The 18,209-nt window shown below is 41.6% G+C and overlaps 2 protein-coding genes across 3 annotated transcripts in view; one reads left to right on the top strand and one right to left on the bottom strand.

Annotated features, from left to right (window-relative positions):
* The window catches only part of TEK (TEK receptor tyrosine kinase), a 64,711-nt gene extending 54,379 nt beyond the window's left edge, over positions 1-10,332 (top strand). For both annotated transcript variants that reach the window (XM_060237188.1, XM_060237187.1), the window contains 8 exons: positions 1,860-1,970; positions 3,766-3,956; positions 5,199-5,312; positions 6,234-6,304; positions 7,159-7,199; positions 8,439-8,535; positions 8,966-9,065; positions 9,944-10,332. In XM_060237188.1, coding sequence (XP_060093171.1) covers positions 1,860-1,970; positions 3,766-3,956; positions 5,199-5,312; positions 6,234-6,304; positions 7,159-7,199; positions 8,439-8,535; positions 8,966-9,065; positions 9,944-10,018 — 800 coding nt within the window. In that variant the 3' untranslated portion in view covers positions 10,019-10,332. The remainder of the gene's footprint in view (positions 1-1,859; positions 1,971-3,765; positions 3,957-5,198; positions 5,313-6,233; positions 6,305-7,158; positions 7,200-8,438; positions 8,536-8,965; positions 9,066-9,943) is intronic.
* A 6,964-nt stretch (positions 10,333-17,296) lies between these two features.
* Positions 17,297-18,209, bottom strand: part of LOC132570519 (RNA exonuclease 1 homolog) — a 33,773-nt gene continuing 32,860 nt past the window's right edge. Inside the window, exon 16 of the mRNA XM_060237186.1 lies at positions 17,297-17,998. Coding sequence (XP_060093169.1) covers positions 17,910-17,998 — 89 coding nt within the window. The 3' untranslated portion in view covers positions 17,297-17,909. The remainder of the gene's footprint in view (positions 17,999-18,209) is intronic.

The following is an 18,209-nucleotide window of genomic DNA, read 5'->3' as shown; positions in this document are numbered from 1 at the left end:
CAAAGACCCATGATCAAAACTAATAAAAGCTTATACATGTCTTAAAGACAGAAGAAGAAAAGTTATTTTGTTTCTTGCCAGACAGTTCCAATACTGATGATGAGGTGGGGGGCAGAGTTCCAAGTACATGAGAGATCGAAGATTACAACTGTGTAAGAAAGACATTAGTACATCTTTTTTCACTGGAAACGTGGAATCTGCTCGTTGAACCTCTGTTGTCTGGGATCCCTCCTTTGAAAGATGAAACAACCAGGGCTTTTTTTGAGCAGGAAAACACAGGAACGCAATTCCAGCTGGCTTGGTGTCAGGAGGTGTGGCCTGATATGAAAATGTGCAAAACAATGGTGACATCAGGGGGTGTGGCCTAATATGCAAATGTGTTCCTGCTGGGCTTTCTCTACAAAAAAACAAAAGATGTGGAAACTACCAGCTTGGTCTGAATACTTACCATATTTTTCGGACTATAAAATGCACTTCCCCCCCCCCAAAAAAAGTGGGGGGAAGTGTGTGCGTCTTATGGTCCGAAGGTACGTACCTTGGGGGGGCGATCTGCTGCCTCTTCCTCCGATCCAGCGCTTCCCCCGTGCCTGTCTGCCTGGCTCCATCTTCTTCAGGCAAGTGCTGGGATCACTCCACGTGGCCCCAGCGCTTCGCAAGCACCGGCTGCAGAGTGGGCAGCGTGCTTCCTCCTTGCCTGTGTGCCTGGCTTCAGCTGTGATGTTTAAATCAAGCACTGGGATCGCTCCCTCCTCTCTCCGATCCCAGCGCTTGCTTTAAACATCACAGCTGAAGGCAGGCACACAGGCAAGTAGGAAGCACCCGCCCCCTCCGCAAACCCAGCGCTTTGCAAGCGCCAGCTGTGGAGAGGGCAGCGTGCTTTCTCCTTGCCTGTGTGCCTGCCTTCAGCTGTGATGTTTAAAGCGAGCGCTGGGATCGCTCCCTCCCCCCTCCGATCCCAGCGCTTGCTTTAAACATCACAGCTGAAGCCAGGCACACAGGCAAGGAGGAAGCACGCTGCCCCCTTCGCAGCCGGCGCTTGTGAAGCGCTGGGGCCACGTGGAGCGATCCCAGCACTTGCCTGAAGAAGATGGAGCCAGGCAGGCGCGGGGGAAGCGCCGGATTGGAGGAAGAGGCAGCGGATCGCCCCCCAGGAGGAAGGTGCGTCCTATCCTCTGGAGCGCCTTATGGTGCGAAAAATACAGTAACTGTTGTTCGTGGGCTGGATCAATGGTCTCTGTTCTGCTAACTGGCAAGCCTTTCTCTAGTGTAAGGATCCCTTTTCTGGTGGATATTCTTGCTCTGGAAGGATGCATTGTTAAAAGAACGGTGCTTTTGAATATAACCCTATGGATTTCTTATACGAACTAGTTAGAATTATTTGGTATTTATAATGTCAGTATCAACAAATTTGTCTCCTGTACCTGTTGTCCCATTTTCTGGTGCTGCTGCTGCAATGTGTTAAGTAACAGAATGCCTGTTTAGTATTATTTTACAGATAAAATAATGCCTAACGTTAAAGATGCGTACTCAGAAATGAATCCCTTTCAATTCATTGGAATTTGCTCCCCAGTAAGGGACAAACTACGAATCAAATGCAATTCAAGAAAACATCCAGGAGGTGGCAGGATCCCCTCCTCCCCCTGTGCCACAGCCCTAATCAGAACTGCAGCCCCATGGTGCTTTTAAATGGAGTTCTCACTAGGAACTCACAGCTGCAACGTGACTAGAAGTGCCTGTATGTTTGTTGTGATACGCCGTTTCACAACAATGTGCTTACATTGCAGCCTTAGCTTACTCTCTACATAAGGTAACTTTGTTTAAGTTCAATAAATACATAAAGATTTTTTTATATATATCAGAATATGCCTCTAAGGATGATCACAGAGATTTTGCTGGAGAACTGGAAGTACTTTGTAAACTTGGACATCATCCTAATATAATAAACCTTTTGGGAGCATGTGAACATCGAGGTGAGTTTTCCTTTCAGAAAAGGTTTAAAAAGATATTTTGGGAAAGGTGGGAAATAATAGTACATAGATAACCCTACTGCATGCAAAAAATTTTTTTTAAATATATGTTTGTGTTTGGTGCATATCCTATATCCAAAGTTTTAAATATTGAAGTCTGAATTAAAACAGAGGCTGAAAATTCCCCATCCTGGTGAAAAGCCTGCATATGTGACTTTTTCTTTCTGTTGACAACACAGCAGTCTTCTTAAGATCGTGTTACTGTAATGCTTTGTGCATGGAGACTGTACTTGAAAACTCTTTGGAGGTGCCAGATGTAGTGCCTTCTCACCTAAAACGCACAAGCCACTGTGAGCACATTATAGCAATGCTCCAACATTGACTCTAGCTTCCTATACAGCACAAGTGAAGGTGCTGGCTAAAACCTTTCCTAATATACTGTATAATATACAGTCATCAGACCACAGCTAGAGCTGCAATGATCTACAGAACAGTAGATGATCTAACTGACAATTGACAGCTGGCAGTCCTCCAGATTGCATCAGCTAGAATAATGAACATATATGAACATATGAAGCTGCCTTATACTGAATCAGACCCTTGGTCCATCAAAGTCAGTGTTGTCTTCTCAGACTGGCAGCGGCTCTCCAGGGTCTCAAGCTAAGGATTTTCATGCCTACTTGCCTGGACCCTTTTTTGGAGATGCCAGGGATTGAACCTGGGACCTTCTGCTTACCAAGCAAATGCTCTACCACTGAGCCACCGTCCCTCCCTAATGTAAGGGGGAAGGAGGAAGAGTATAATGACTCAGCACTAAGCTGATTGGATAATGAACTGTGCTGAACTGTATAAGTGTAGTGTAGCCCAGTGCTACGTGTGGTGGATGGATGGTGGTTGTATATGCAGAGCACTTTGTTAGTCTGTTTAAATATCTGTAAATAAATAGTGTATATAGTTTGCCTAACAGCAGCTGTGTGCAGACTTTATTCCTTCGAGTCTCAAGAGACCGCACACTAAATGCCAACAGTATTGGGCATAATATACTGTCAAAACCACCTCTTCCCATATGATCCTTATGGCTCTGAGATGAACCAAATGATACCATCTCTCAGGTTCAGATAGCAAGGCTCAGACATTCTCAGCAGTTGCCTTCTAAGAATGGTGCTCCATCCTGCTACAGAGTTGCCCAAGTTCAAACAAAGCATCTCTCAGAATTGCCGTCAGCAACAGCAGTGTCTTGTGAGATAGACAGATAGTAATGGCCACTACAACTGAGGAGGGAAGGACCCGATGCCCTTAACCAGGATGCATTGCAAGATGCTGGTGCATAACCAATGAAGACCAAGATTATCCAGCATGCCATAATGATCCTGCTACCGAGCACCATCTGGCTCCTAAGAACCTGGGGCCTCCATCTCCTTTGGTTGCCACTAGTTGTATGACAAACCTGTTTGGGGCTCAGAGTTAAGTTGTAAACTGATATGGCTGGAACCATTCACAAACTATATACATGGACTTGGGGAACATGGGAGGCACATCTATTTTATTTATTTATTTATTTATTGCATTTACATTCCATCCTATCCCATGGTGGGCTTCAAGGAAGGAAAGAGCAAAAAAAAAAATCATATAATAGTCCGCTATCCTCAAAGTACAGAGCAGGAATTGACCATCTTTTTGTTAAAGAGGAATATATTACGTCTGCTGTGGGGTTCATGAGTCCTCCCAACAGCTTTGCTCACAGAAGTCCTCAGTTTGGCCCCTGTGCTGAGAGCCTATTCTCTCTGTTTTGTAACAGGGTATCTCTATCTTGCTATTGAATATGCTCCTCATGGAAACTTGCTGGACTTCTTGAGGAAGAGTCGGGTCCTAGAGACGGATCCAGCCTTTGCCATTGCTAACAGTACAGCTTCCACACTTTCCTCCCAGCAGCTACTTCACTTTGCAGCGGATGTGGCCAGAGGGATGGACTACCTGAGCCAAAAACAGGTCAGCTGTTTTTCATTTTTTGCAAACTCAAAGTGATATCCATTGATGCCATGATACCAAAAACCATACATTTGAGATTTAATTGGGCCAGGTGTGACCACAGTGCACCATCCTTACATGTGTTTCCTGTGCTTGCTTCAGCACCACATATTCTAAAATTGAACATTACATTTGTTTCCAGTGCTCAAGCCTGGAACCTACAAAACAAAAAGGGATCAATGTGCCCTTGGATGTATGCACTTATCCTCACCACTATCAACAATGCAAGAGAGCCCACATTGATCAGGGATGAGAGGGAAGGGCTTCCCAGATAGTACTGTAATGTTTCCTTCAAAGCAGACATGACCCAGGCATTGTACTGAACAGGCCTGCCAGAAGGCAGTCCAGAGATTTCCCCTATATCTTTATATTTGCTACTGAATCAGGAGGACTGTGATAGTTTCTTCCAATTTATTTCTGCATGTTCTTTTGTACCTCTCCCCTGGTTGACTGAGGAAGACTCCTGGGTTGTCACAACAATCAAGGGAGAGGATAGATGAAAAACTTGGGGATGGACAGGGATGACAGCTGGGAGAAGCCACCACTGCCTCATGCCATGATCCAGAAGCAGGTTTAAATACACAGGAAGTTGCAATCAAGTGGTTAAACTGCTGAATAGGACTTGTATAAAAGTTATGACTTTTTGATATTTAATACTCATTTTGATACTCATTTAGTACATTTTTATCCTAACCTTTCTCCAAGTTGTTCAAGACAATGTACATTTTCTCCCCTTCATTATATCCTCACAAGGATGCTATGAGGCTGGTTAGGTTGAGATAGAATCAAAGCAGTGGCCCAAAGTCACCCCACAAGGCAGACTGAAGGTTTGAATCTGGTCTCCTCTATCCTGGTCCAACACTCTAATGGCTACATCTTAACTCTGGATACTTTCGGGCTGAACTTTTAAAATCTAGTGTCTGAGGCCACAATGCTTGTTTACCATTGAACTGGACACCAAAGATTCTTGAAATAAGAATATAATATTTATTAGTTACAGTTGTGTTCTACTTTGCTTGATTTTGTGGGTCCTATTAAGTGCTTCAAAATATGTTGTTCAACTTATATATAATGTTCTTATATATAATGTTCAGATTATAGAAAACATTTCTTTTGAACTGTCGCCTTAGTTTTTGTGATAGCAGACAGTAATAAATATAAGGTGCAAACTAAGATCCAGAATTTAATTTCTTTTCTCTTTAGTTTATCCATCGAGATCTGGCAGCAAGAAATATCTTGGTTGGAGAAAACTATGTTGCAAAAATTGCAGATTTTGGATTGTCTAGAGGCCAAGAGGTTTATGTTAAGAAGACTATGGTAAGAGCTACAAATTTTTTTCTTGTACAGAGGCATCTGTTACATTATGGTGTTACTTGTAAAAGCCAGAAACTTTTTAAAAAGCAAAAGCAAAATTTAAACCTAGACTTAATTCAGACATCAGTGTGACAAAGCCATGCTTGCTTCTTTTGTCTGGTTGTCGGTTGCTATAGCATTTTGTTGCTAATGCAATAAAGATTGACTTGACTTGGTTTCTAAGTAAATTCCCTTTAAACTCATGAGGACTTTCTTCAGCTTAGTATATAAGATGAGGTTTAAGACAGTTTAAGTGGGAATGTATTGGGTTTAGTGATGTATAGGTTTCACCTGTTAAGGGTTGATAACTTCCTTTTTTCAGGTAACAACATTTTCTGTGACAGGTCTTGTATTTCCATGAATCTCAATGAAGTCTGATCAGCTGTCCAGGAGCAACTTCTGGGGAAGTGGGGAAGTGCTTATAAGTGCACAAATGGGGAAGTGCTTATAAGTGCTACCAGTTGTATACTACAAACAGTGATGTTCACACCAGGATCTCTTGAGCAGGCAGGGCAGAGAAGTCTTCATTAATTGCATTTTAAGGAAGAAGCTGTGTCTCAGAGAAAGAGCATGTGAATGAATCCCCAATATCTCCAGTTAAATGAGTCAGATAGAAGGTGATGGGACAGACCTCTGCCTGAGAAGTTGGAGACCCTCTGCCAGCTGAATAGACAAGTGCTGACCTCCATAGTCCAATGGTTATCTCAGGATAAGGCAACATCAGGTGTTCCAGCTGGTTAATTTAAGTGCAGAGAAAACAATCAACTTGTACAGAAGGTGGAAGCTGCTCTGGACTGGGCAGTTTTGGGCACACATCACAGCTCATATTATCAGCATAGCTAGCAATTAGATACTGTAATATACTCACAATTTTTGTCTTTTTAGGGAAGGCTTCCAGTGAGATGGATGGCAATTGAGTCTCTAAACTACAGTGTGTATACTACAAACAGTGATGTGTAAGCAATTTTACAGTTTTCTAAGACCTTTTATAATAGCCTCATCAGGACAGTATTGCAGACAAGTGTGTTTGAGCTTTTATCATACACAATGAAGAAAAAGAGAAAAAATAAATGGCAAAAAAGCAGAGAAGCGAGAGAGAAAATAAACATTGATAAAGAATGGCACAAAATTTTGTGTTTTGTAAATCTGCTTGAAAAATTGGATTAGCACAATGGCATATCAATCTGAGAAAGAAACAAACAAAATGTAATTTTCACACAGATATTTTAGTATAAAACCCAATGTATTAGCATTAGCCAATCTCTGGCAATATTTTTAAAGTGTGTATTCAAACTGTTTATTTGGACAACAGAGGTCTCAGTCCCGCTAAAGTTCATTATAAGTGGCTAAACAACATATATAAACAGTTTGGTTGAAGGCTTTTTCTCTTCAAGTTAAAAATAGATATTCTGACACCCAAGAGGGTTACCTCAGCTTAGTCAGAGAGGATTCTTATGTTTTTCACTGGGATAAACTTGTTGAATAACAACAGCAGCTCCTCAATCTTTCCTTGGACTCCCTTTATCCAGTTACCAGACAGGAAGCCATGAAAACAATTAAGAACATCTATTTAAGCAGGAAAAGGAGATTGTAAGCTGCTCTAAGTCTCCAAGTGAAGGGCAGAGTAGAAATCCAGTCTCTTATCTTCCATCTTATTCATCAGAGAAAAATATTTTTTACTAATATAAATACCAGAATGTCAGAAACAAGTATAACTTTTGGACACAGCATTAGGTATTCATAATACATTTAGTCCTTCTAAAGACAATCAATGTTAAGGTGTTAATGGCATTTCTTATCCCATTTGCAGGTGGTCCTATGGTGTGCTGTTATGGGAAATAGTTAGCTTAGGTAAGTATTCATTTTTAGAATGATTATTTCAACAAAGAACCTAAGGAGGTCTGTGTTGGACAAGATAAAGAAGTTATCTAGCCCAGCATTCTATTTCCAACACTGACCAATTGTATGCTCTAGAGAAGTTCAGAGGCAGGATAGTCCTCCTATCCCACTTCTTCTTCCCCTGCAACCAGTGTTCAGAGTCATAGTGCTCATGAAGCTGGAAGAACTCTAGATTTAACTGCAGTGGACAGCAGCAGTTCAGAGCGAATATTCTCCACTATTTTCTTTAACCTCCTTTGAAAGCTATCTGAGCCAGAGGATGCCACCACCTCCTTTTGGGCAGCAAGTTACAAAAGTTCTGTATGTTGTATGAAAAAAAAAATGTTTTCTGGCAAGCATCACACAGGCAAGTTTTGCCCAATTACCAGAGCATCACCCAGAAGTTGCTGGTATGATTATGTTACTTTCTGTGCAGTGCCAGCAATATGACCCTAGGCCTTTCTCTTCATCCCAATCCCCTGCTTGTTGCCAGGAGGGACCTGACAACCTAATTTATAATGACTGCAAGATCTGTTGGTGTGGGGGGGGGGGGCAGTAGGAATAGTCACAACCAGTTCAGGCATCATTAACCTGGGGGCACCCTTTCATCAAAGAAAAATAAACCAAGTCTGGTGGCACCTTAAAGTCTAACACAATTTATTCTAGCATAAGCTCTCATGAGTCAAGAGCTCATTTCATCAGATGCACTGGAGTATATACACACAAACTCAGTGCTTTCATATATATAATCTGATATAAACTCTGACAAAAGCTTATGCTGTTATAAATTTTGTGTTGCTGGATTCTCCAGCTACCTATTACAAGTTATCAGGAAATGAAAGTCAGGTCTTCTACAGATGCCCTGCCAGACAGAGCTTCTTCAACCAGTGGTCTTCCTTTTTAGCCTAAAACAGATCTCCACAAATTGTGACATACCAGCCATGTACTGTAGCTTGTCTAGTGCTCAACAGCATTGCCAGTTTTTGCATCCCAAAGCAATAATAGGAAGTTTGTTGAGCTCCTGGAGGTAGGATTAGCCTGTGCTAGGCTTGGTGGCTTTGAGGTATAATTTTGCCTAGGGTGATTACCTCAATTTTTTTCAGCTGTTTATGCATCATTGATCCTTTTAGAAGGCAGTTGATCACACTGTCATTTATAGCAGTACAAACAAAACAAAACAGTCCTTAAGTAACACTAAATCCTCTGTTTTAGGGGGAACACCATACTGTGGGATGACTTGTGCAGAACTCTATGAGAAGTTGCCACAAGGATACAGACTAGAGAAACCTCTCAACTGTGATGATGAGGTGTAAGTAATTTATCTTTCAAATGCTCCTTCTTTATCCCTTTCTTTAGCTAATGTCATGCTAGAAATACCCCAATCACATCAATGTAGTTGAGAAGAGCGAAGATTACTTCAGACTACTGAGAAGTTGGATTTACAAGAATACAAAATACTTCAATACATTTTGTTTAGAGAGCAGAAAACCAGCAGAGAAGTGAAATTCTAGAATTATGAGAGCTTTCAGAAGAGCAGAACACATTTTTCTACTAACCTTATAAAAGATATTGCAACAGGATTATTTTTAGGTCTTTGAGAAAGACTGGGTTTTTTATCCTCAAGTCTCGTAGATCATCAGTTCTACTGAATAATCCCAGGTTTAAAGTAAGCTGTTAATAAGAATGTTAATTCATAAATATGCTAAGATGTCTGATAGTAAGTCTTCCTCCTTCTTCAGTTATGACCTGATGAGACAATGCTGGAGAGAGAAGCCTTATGAGAGGCCATCATTTGCTCAGATACTTGTATCATTGAACAGGATGTTGGAAGAAAGAAAGGTATGGATGACAAGAAAGAATATTCTCAGCCCTAGTTACACTTACCTTTGTGATGATTGCTAGCAAAGTTCCTTCTAAGCTGAGTTAATGTGAGCTGGCTAGTTTTTTAGCCTCCGGCTTACACATTTTTGTTTTAGCTCAGGAAAAGTGGCCCAGAACAAACTAATTTATGCAGCAGCCAAACTGCTTGGTCACAGCTTTAATGCCAGTAGATCACAAAGTAGAATTTCTGCTCACAAGAATCCACAGACGGAGCACTGATTGCCAGTACAAGCCAATGGCTTAGATACCACAGTAAATTTCTGCTGATGGAAGGGATTTCTGTTGACAGACTGGGACCTCCCCACCTCCCTGTCCTGCAGCCTTAGAGATGGTGCACCCCATCCCCCAGGAGCATGATAGGAGATTTGGAGGTCTGCAGCAAAAGGGAAATTGTTTAAAAAGTTCCTTTCATCCTTTAGCTGAAATTTTCCATAGGATCCAACATCTTGTCCCATAGTCAGCTTCTGCACATGCAGATAGATGGTCTGTACTTCACTTCTGTAGCTTGGTTTGTACAAATAGTTTGTATCAGGGCTTTTTTTGTAGACAAAGCCCAGCAGGAACCTATTTGCATATTAGGCCACACTCCCTGACACCAAGCTAGCTGGAACAGCATTCCTGCTCAAAAATAGCCCTGGTTTGTATTAGTGATATTTCTCATGAGTATTCATTCTGATGGGTTAGCCAAATGATATTTCATATATCACTGCTGGGTCATGTCTAGAATGTTTCAAGATAAAAGGACAAGAGGTGAGTTGGAATTCCATGCAACAGTGAAAACAGACATTGATTTCTGAGTGTGAAATAAAACATATTGTGTATTCTTTTTCCCCCAGACCTACGTGAACACTACCCTATATGAGAAATTCACCTATGCAGGCATTGATTGTTCTGCTGAAGAAGCTGCTTAGGATGGAAGAGCTTCATTTATTTATCAGTTTAAGTACCCAAAGACCTTGAGTTTCTGGGCCACAAAACACGCAGTGATGTATAAATGGCATATTGTGCTCTCTGTACAGGACCTTTTATCTACACATCAATATCTGAGTTCTGTCTCAGTATCCTGTAGGACTGTGTACATAAGTGTAAGTGTGTGTGTGTGTGTGAGAGAGAGTATGTGTGTGTGTGAGAGAGAGCATATATACATGCACACACTCAGATAGACGTATATATGCTTTTGGGAGTGAGAAAAAGAGCTGAAATAAATACGTTATTCTACATTTCATAGATATGATGTATTTTTTTAAACAATTTGTTTTGATGAAACACGATTCCATGAGCCTCTGCACAGTGAGGGGGTGAGGGCTTTCCAGTGTTTTGCACTGAGTGTCACATGTATGACTATCTGCCCACAGGACAGAAGTCTTGGGTGTGTGCTCGATGCTAGGAGCTCCTGGTCCTCAGGGAACGAGTTCGTACCCTTGAGGTCAAGGTGACTGACCTGGAGAAGCAGAGACAGTCAATTAGGCACTCGGAGAAGACTCTTGGGGACGTATTAGATGAGCCCCACTCTGAACGTGGCAGCCCCGTTGCTGCCAGGGAGCATGAGGGTCGAGAGGGAACAGGACACTGTGCTGCGGATAAGGGGAATGCGCCCTCAGAAGGGACCTCTTCTTCAGTTGGTGAGCGGGTATCCTTTTGCGCCAAGGAACCATCCATGGGCAGGAAGGGGGGGTCTTGGTAGCTGGTGATTCGATCCTTAGGCAAGTAGACCGCTGGGTGGCAAAACCGCGTACTGACCGTATGGTGACTTGCCTGCCTGGTGCGAAGGTAGCAGACATTACGCGTGTAGTAGATAGGCTGATAGACAGTGCTGGGGAGGAGCCAGTGGTCGTGGTGCATGTTGGCACCAACGATGTGGGGAAATGCAGTCGTGAGGTCCTGGAGGAAAAAATTAAGCGGCTGGGCAGGAGACTTAAGGCCAGGACCTCCAAGGTAGCCTTCTCAGAAGTGCTACCTGTTCCACATGCAGGGCTGGAGAGACAGGCACAAATTAGAAGTCTCAATGTGTGGACAAGATGATGGTGTAAGGAGGAAGGGTTTAAGTTTGTTAGGCACTGGGATGCTTTCTGGAACAAATGGGAGCTGTACAAAAGAGACGGTCTCCACTTGTCCCCAGATGGAACCAGGCTGCTGGTGCTTAAAATCAAAAAGGTGGCAGAGCAGTTTTTAAACTAAATCTTGGGGGAAAGCTGACAGGAGATGAAATGTCTCTGGTTCGGGAGGACTCATCTCAAAGAGATGAAGAGTTAGCTGTTACTTTTCTACCGGGTAATGGATCAGAGTTGTCCACTGAGTGGTGACAACCAGCATGGAGTGTCTGCCAAAGTCTTGAGGCAGCAGAAGGAAGGTTGCAGGCCTAGCTTGCCTGGAAAATTATAGATGTTTGTATACAAATGCTAGAAGTGTTCGAAGTAAAATTGGTGAGTTGGAATGTTTAGTGTTGAGAGAAAACATAGACATTGTGGGAATTTCAGAAACTTGGTGGAATGAGGAGAATCAGTAGGACATGGTGATTCCTGAATATAAGTTATATCAGAAGAATAGGGAGGGAAGGGTTGAAGGTGGGGTGGCTCTGTATGTCAGAGAGGGTATACAGTCCAGTAAGACTGAGGTCCCATAGTCCCTTATAGAAATGCTTTGGGTTGAAATAGAGGGCCCAAAAGGCAATTTAACTATGGGAGTTTGTTATTGCCCACCAAATCAAAAGATAGAGGATGATTATAACATGATGGAAGGATTAAAGATAGTGGCTAAATGTAAAAACTGTTTCTTAATAGGTGATTTTTAACAACCCGCAGATTGATTGGGTCAATATGTGTTCTGGCCGAGAGAAAGAGATTGAGTTTCTAGATGCTCTCAATGACTGTGCTATGGAGCAGATGGTCTCAGAACCTACCAGGGGTGGGGTGATCCTAGATTTGGTCCTAAGTAATGTCCAAGACTTGGTGAGAGATGTAAAAGTGATCTCACCACTTGGGAGCAGTGACCATAACGTTATTGATTTCACCATTTGTATAAACAGAGAGTTGCCCCAAAAGACCAGCACAACCACGTTTAACTTTAAAAGGGGTAAATTATCTGAGATGAGGAGGCATGTGAAGAGGAAACTGAAAGGAAAGGTAAATACAGTCAAAACCCTTGAGGAAGCTTGGAAGCTATTTAAAGCTACAATCCTAGAAGCTCACATAAAATATATACCACAAATTAGGAAAGGCACGAACAGGTATAAGAAAAGGCCTGCATGGTTAACAAACAAAGTAGTGGAAGCTGTAAAAGGTAAGAAGGACTCCTTTAAGCAGTGGAAAGCTAGTCCAAGTGAGATTAATAAAAGGGAACACAGGCTGTGGCAAATTAAATGCAAGACTGTGATCAGGCAGGCAAAAAGGGACTATGAGGAGCATATTGCAAAAAACATAAAGACCAACAATAAAAATTTCTTCAAATATATTAGAAGCAGGAAACCAGTCAGGGAGGCAGTGGGGCCCTTGGATGACCAAGGGGTCAAAGGATTACTGAAGGAGGATTGGGAAATGGCTGAGAAGCTGGATGCATTTTTTGCCTCTGTCTTCACTGTGGGAGACGAGAAGTGTTTGCCTGCTCCAGAACCACTTATTTTGGAAGGGGTGTTGAAAGATCTGAGTTAGATTGAGGTGACAAGAGAGGAGGTCCTACAACTGATAGACGAATTAAAAACTAATTAGTCACCAGGTCCGGATGGCATACATCCAAGAGTTCTGAAAGAACTCAAAGTTGAACTTGTGGATCTTCTGACAAAAATATGTAATTTTTCATTGAAATCTGCCTCCGTTCTTGAGGACTGGAAGGTAGCAAATGTAACCCCCATCTTTAAAAAGGGTTCCAGAGGAGATACGGGAAATTACAGGCCAGTCAGTCTGACTTCAATACCGGGAAAGTTGGTAGAAACCATTATCAAGGACAGAATGAGTAGGGACATTGATGAACACAAGTTATTGACCTGTTCTAACCTGTTACATTTCTTTGAGGGGGTGAACAAACATGTAGACAAGGGAGACCCAATAGATGTTGTTTACCTTGACTTCCAGAAAGCTTTTGATAAAGTTCCTCATCAAAGGCTTAGTAAGGACAGGTCCTCTTGTGGATCAAAAATTAATAGGAAGCAGAGAGTGAGTATAAATGGGCAGTCTTCACAGTGGAGGATGGTAAGCAGTGGGATGCCGCAGGGCTCAGTACTGGGTCCCATGCTCTTTAACTTGTTCATTAATGATTTGAAGTTGGGAGTAAGCAGTGAAGTGGCCAAGTTTGCAGATGACACTAAGTTGTTCAGGGTGGTGAGAACCAGAGAGGATTATGAGGCACTCCAAAGGAATCTGTTGAGGCTGGGTGAGTGGGCATCAACGTGGCAGATAAGGTTCAATGTGGCCAAGTGCAAAATAATGCAAATTGGGGCCAAAAATCCCAGCTGCAAATACAAGTTGATGGGGTGTGAACTGGAAGAGCCTGACCAAGAGAGAGATCTTGGGGCCGTGGTAGATAACTTACTGAAAATGTCAAGACTGTGTGTGATTGCAATAAAAAAGGCCAATGCCATGCTGGGAATTATTAGAAAGGGAATTGAAAACAAATCAGCCAGTATCATAATGCCCCTGTATAAATCGATGGTGCGGTCTCATTTGGAATACTGTGTACAATTCTGGTCACCACTCCTCAAAAAGGATATTATAGCATTGCAAAAAGTCCAGAAAAGGGCAACTAAAATGATTAAAGGTTTGGAACACTTTCCCTATGAAGAAAGGTTAAAACGCTTGGGGCTCTTTAGCTTGGAGAAATGTCGACTGCGGGGTGACATGATAGAGGTTTACAAGATTATGCATGGGATGGAGAAAGTAGAGAAAGAAGTACTTTTCTCCCTTTCTCACAATACAAGAACTCATGGGCATTTGATGAAATTGCTGAGCAGTTGGGTTAAAATGGATAAAATGAAGTACTTCACCCAAAGGGTGATTAACGTGGAATTCACCTTCACAGGAGGTGGTGGCAGCTACAAGTATAACCAGCTCCAAGAGGGGGTTAGATAAAAATATGGAGCAGAGGTCCATTAGTGGCTATTAGCCACAGTGTGTGTGTGTGTGTGTGTGTGTATATATATATATATATATTTGGCCACTGTGTGACACAGAGTGTTGGACTGGATGGGCCATTGGCCTGATCCTACATGGCTTCTCTTATGTTCAAGATTGGAGATGGTTCCCAAGGGAGAATATTCAAATAACACACACACACAAAAATAACACAGAAACTTCATGCTCACTGTAAAAATATAAATTAAGTAAATATGAATTTACTGCTTTTTAATGGGACTTCAAAATTTGCTGCTAAATTAGGTTGCAGCAATCTGCCTAATGGTAGGCTTGACAGAAACAATGGCCACAGCACCAGTGTAATATTATGACATAGCCACATCATGCTTGCAATCCTAAGTACAAAGCAAAGGTAATCCTAGAGCAATACTACTACTTTTAATATCTCTGACACAACTGAGAATTGTTTTCTATCCCATCTTTCAGTTCTGAATGGTCCCCAAAGTGTTTTACACAGAATAATAAAATAATTAATTTGTTTTCATCACCTCTGACATAGCAACGGTTAAGGGTGGCACTCCACCCAAACCCCAGGTTGCCTGAATTTATCTTCATCTCTTGATTTAGCATTGGTTACCCTCCTAACTTAACTTTTAGGAAAAACTAAGGTATTTATACATTTTAATTCCATAAATATGCCAGTCATAGGAGATTGGATTTATAACCCATCCTTTACTACCCAAAGGGTGCGGTCACACGTCACATTAAAAGCGTGTGTACCGCTCAAATTTGAACAGCCGAATATTGATTCGATGCAGGGCCATTCAGACGAGCAATCAAGAATGTGACTCATTCTGTTGTTGAGTATTCAGGTATCCAATACTATCACTCTCTTTTCTTGGAGCATGCGTGATCAGGTGGTCATTTCTGGGAGGGGGGGGTCCATTGAACATGCACCCCACTGTTTGGAGGTGGGAAATCAAACGTTACTTCGGGGGGGGGGGAGTTTCCAGAAATCCTCCACATTGAAAAAAAGATTTTTTTCCTGTTCTAAATAGTGGGATGTTTCCCCCCCTCCTCCGATCCTGTGTTGATTGGAGAAGCAGAAGTGTCACCATTCAGGCGTAGCAAGCCTGGATGAGCCCAGATGACGCTCGATTGCCAGATGTGGATGTCTGATTGAACACATTTAATCCATCAGCCAGATGGAGTTGTGCCGTCACTAATGGTATGTGTGACCGCACCCAAAGAAATTTTAGAACAGTTTACAATCTCCTATCCCTCCCCCACAACAATCTTTGAGGTGGCTGGGGCTGAAAGAGCTCTCCCAGAACCGCATTTTCAGAACAGCTCTGTGAGGACTTGTGACTGACTCAAGGTCACATCAGCAGGTGCATGTGGAGAAGTGGGGAATCAAACCACCTTTTCTGCCTTTAACACGGGTTTTCTGGACTTCTGATTTTTGCAGTGTCCAGAAAACCCGCGTTAAAGGCAGAAAAGGACCAAAAATTTGATCAGGAGCAGAATGTGCTGAACTCTTCACTAAATCCAGGGCACAATCCTGATCTGATACGGAGGAGACTGTGCGGAAAAGGCCCCAGTGATGTTTGGGCTGGGAGTGAGGCTGCAGCCAGTTTGATGCTTAGCAGCCCTCCAGAGTCAACAGGCACTGCTGCACGATAATAGCTGGTGGGCACTGAGCATCAACCATGTTTGAGGTGTCAGGGTAGCTGTGGCTGATTGCTTCATCCCGACCAAACACAGGGTTCAGTATCTGCCTCCTCCAACTGTTTTTTTTCCCTCCTGGGGACTAGAAGGTAAACTGAGGAAAGGGAGACCGTGGGAGGGGCAAGGAAGCAGGAACTGTTCTGCCAGAAAAAGCTTTGAAGAGAATATACAATGTGAAACTGATGAGTTTAATTTCTTGATGGATTTGAATGCTAACATTTCCTTGCATTCTGGCTTAATGTCAGCCATCTTAATTCCTAACTGAATAGCGGTTTTATTATAGAAACTTGAATGCATTGTTCTTAACATGCTGTGTCATATAACTTTAATGTCAGTTCATTTGCTCATGTTTCAAACTGCTTCATTTTTTTAATCTTCCCTGCATAAGAGGTTCTTCCATCTTCCAGTACATATAACAAAACTATGCCACTGACTCCCACAACTGGTTTATAACACCAGGCCTCTTTGTTCAACTCCCTCCCTCCCTTCCTCTAATATGCCATGTGAAAATTATTTTCTTTCCATTGCAGCTAAGGAAGTGGGCTCTGACTCATGACAGCTGATACTGGAATTAATGTTAGTCTATAACGTGCCACTGGACTTCTGTTTTAATAGGGGACAAAACACAGAAAGGTATTTTAGACAGTGGTCATCACTGTCTGGTAGCTGGCAGTTTGAAAACATGAGCACTAATTGCCCATGGCAGTCTACATCCTCTCAGGGTATAACACGCAGCATCTCCACTTACATCTACAGCCTCACTTTAAATTCATCACAGCAGACTGAATGGCATGTTTTGGTTACCTTTCAACCTTTTCACACCAGATGAAGATATGACTTGTGAAAAAGTAAACAAGCCATGAAACATTTTAAACCTTTGCTCCTGCTCTTTAGAAGAGGCAATATATTACCTTACAAAGAGGTGTGTGTTTTTTGTAATACATCTCACGGATTAGGAACATTTATTTACAAAATGATACCACATACATTAATCTTCACTTTTCTCATTGTCTCAGAAACATTGAACAGTTATATTATGGCCAGTAACAGCAAAAATCTGATACTAATGCAAACCAGATATTACATAGAACAGCATCAATACAAAGTCCTATGCGATATTGCAGTCCTCGTATGTTTCAAGCAGGCTGAAAGATTTGTGATGAGATGTATACACGCAGGGGGTTTTTTTGTAGAAAAAGCCCAGCAGGAGCTCATTTGCATATTAGGCCATACCTCCTGATGCCAAGCCAGCCTGAACTGTGTTCCTATGCATTCCTGCTAAAAAAAAAAACCTCTGTATATATTGAACTAACACCACAGGCTGCCCCAGAGAACTAGAGCCACATTGGGTCATGGACTGGACAGTAAATAGCAGAGAACGAAATGAAAATATACAACTTTTATAGTAGTGGAGACCTGTTTTTAATCATAGGATATACAATTATTTTCATTGCTGATTTTTAACTAAGTGCAGTTCAAAAGACAAAAACATTTTCTACAACAGTAGATTGAAGTTATACAATATATATGTGTGTGTGTTTAAAGTTACCTATACACCTTCTAGCAAGATCTAGTAAATAAATGCAAGAGCATAATTTTTACTATGTGTTTTGTCCCTAAGTTGGACTTTGGCTGCTGAAGTAAAAGCCCATATAGCAATGTCAGCTGAAAAGCAAGGCATTTGCATTAAGGAAATACAAGTTGCATAAAAATAAAGTACAATGTTCTTTTAAACTACATTAGAAAATTTTCATTGTTTACATTAGGAGCTTTGAGCAGCTCCCAAAGCTCCCGTAATCAACTTTAACATTATAGAGAGAAAAAATGTAATTTGAATACTGAGTTTAACTGAACTTTCCTGTACAGCCTAAAGAAACATATACTTAGTACACTACTCTTTTTAATTAACATAATTACAGTGGTATAAAATTGCTTTACGACTTTTTGATGGTAGTCATCATCTTCTGCCAATGATGAAAGGCTGTGGTCTGACTGTTGTTGAGAGAAAGCATTATCTTCTACCTTTACTGTCCTTTCTCACTTTCCAAAGCATTAATTCCATACAAGCAGTTGCATCTTCACTAGAATCATGATCCCCCTCTAAGAAGAACAACATTCACACACCATTATTTAATAGATTGGTCCAAGTTGAAACCAAATAAATATTAAGTGATCGTGGTAACAAAGCTAGGCACCTTCTTTATTCATTTCCTTTTCAGCTAAATATAAAGAATTTAATAATTGGAGAACTGGCTTGTGTGTATTTAATTACTACTGGATAAAGTTTTATTGAGTATGGGATATAAATACT

The sequence above is a fragment of the Heteronotia binoei genome, chromosome 4 (genome assembly GCF_032191835.1).
Source record: "Heteronotia binoei isolate CCM8104 ecotype False Entrance Well chromosome 4, APGP_CSIRO_Hbin_v1, whole genome shotgun sequence".
Taxonomy (NCBI): domain Eukaryota; kingdom Metazoa; phylum Chordata; class Lepidosauria; order Squamata; family Gekkonidae; genus Heteronotia; species Heteronotia binoei.
Note: the sequence above shows the minus strand (reverse complement) of the source record. Positions and strands in the feature narration are given on the sequence as shown.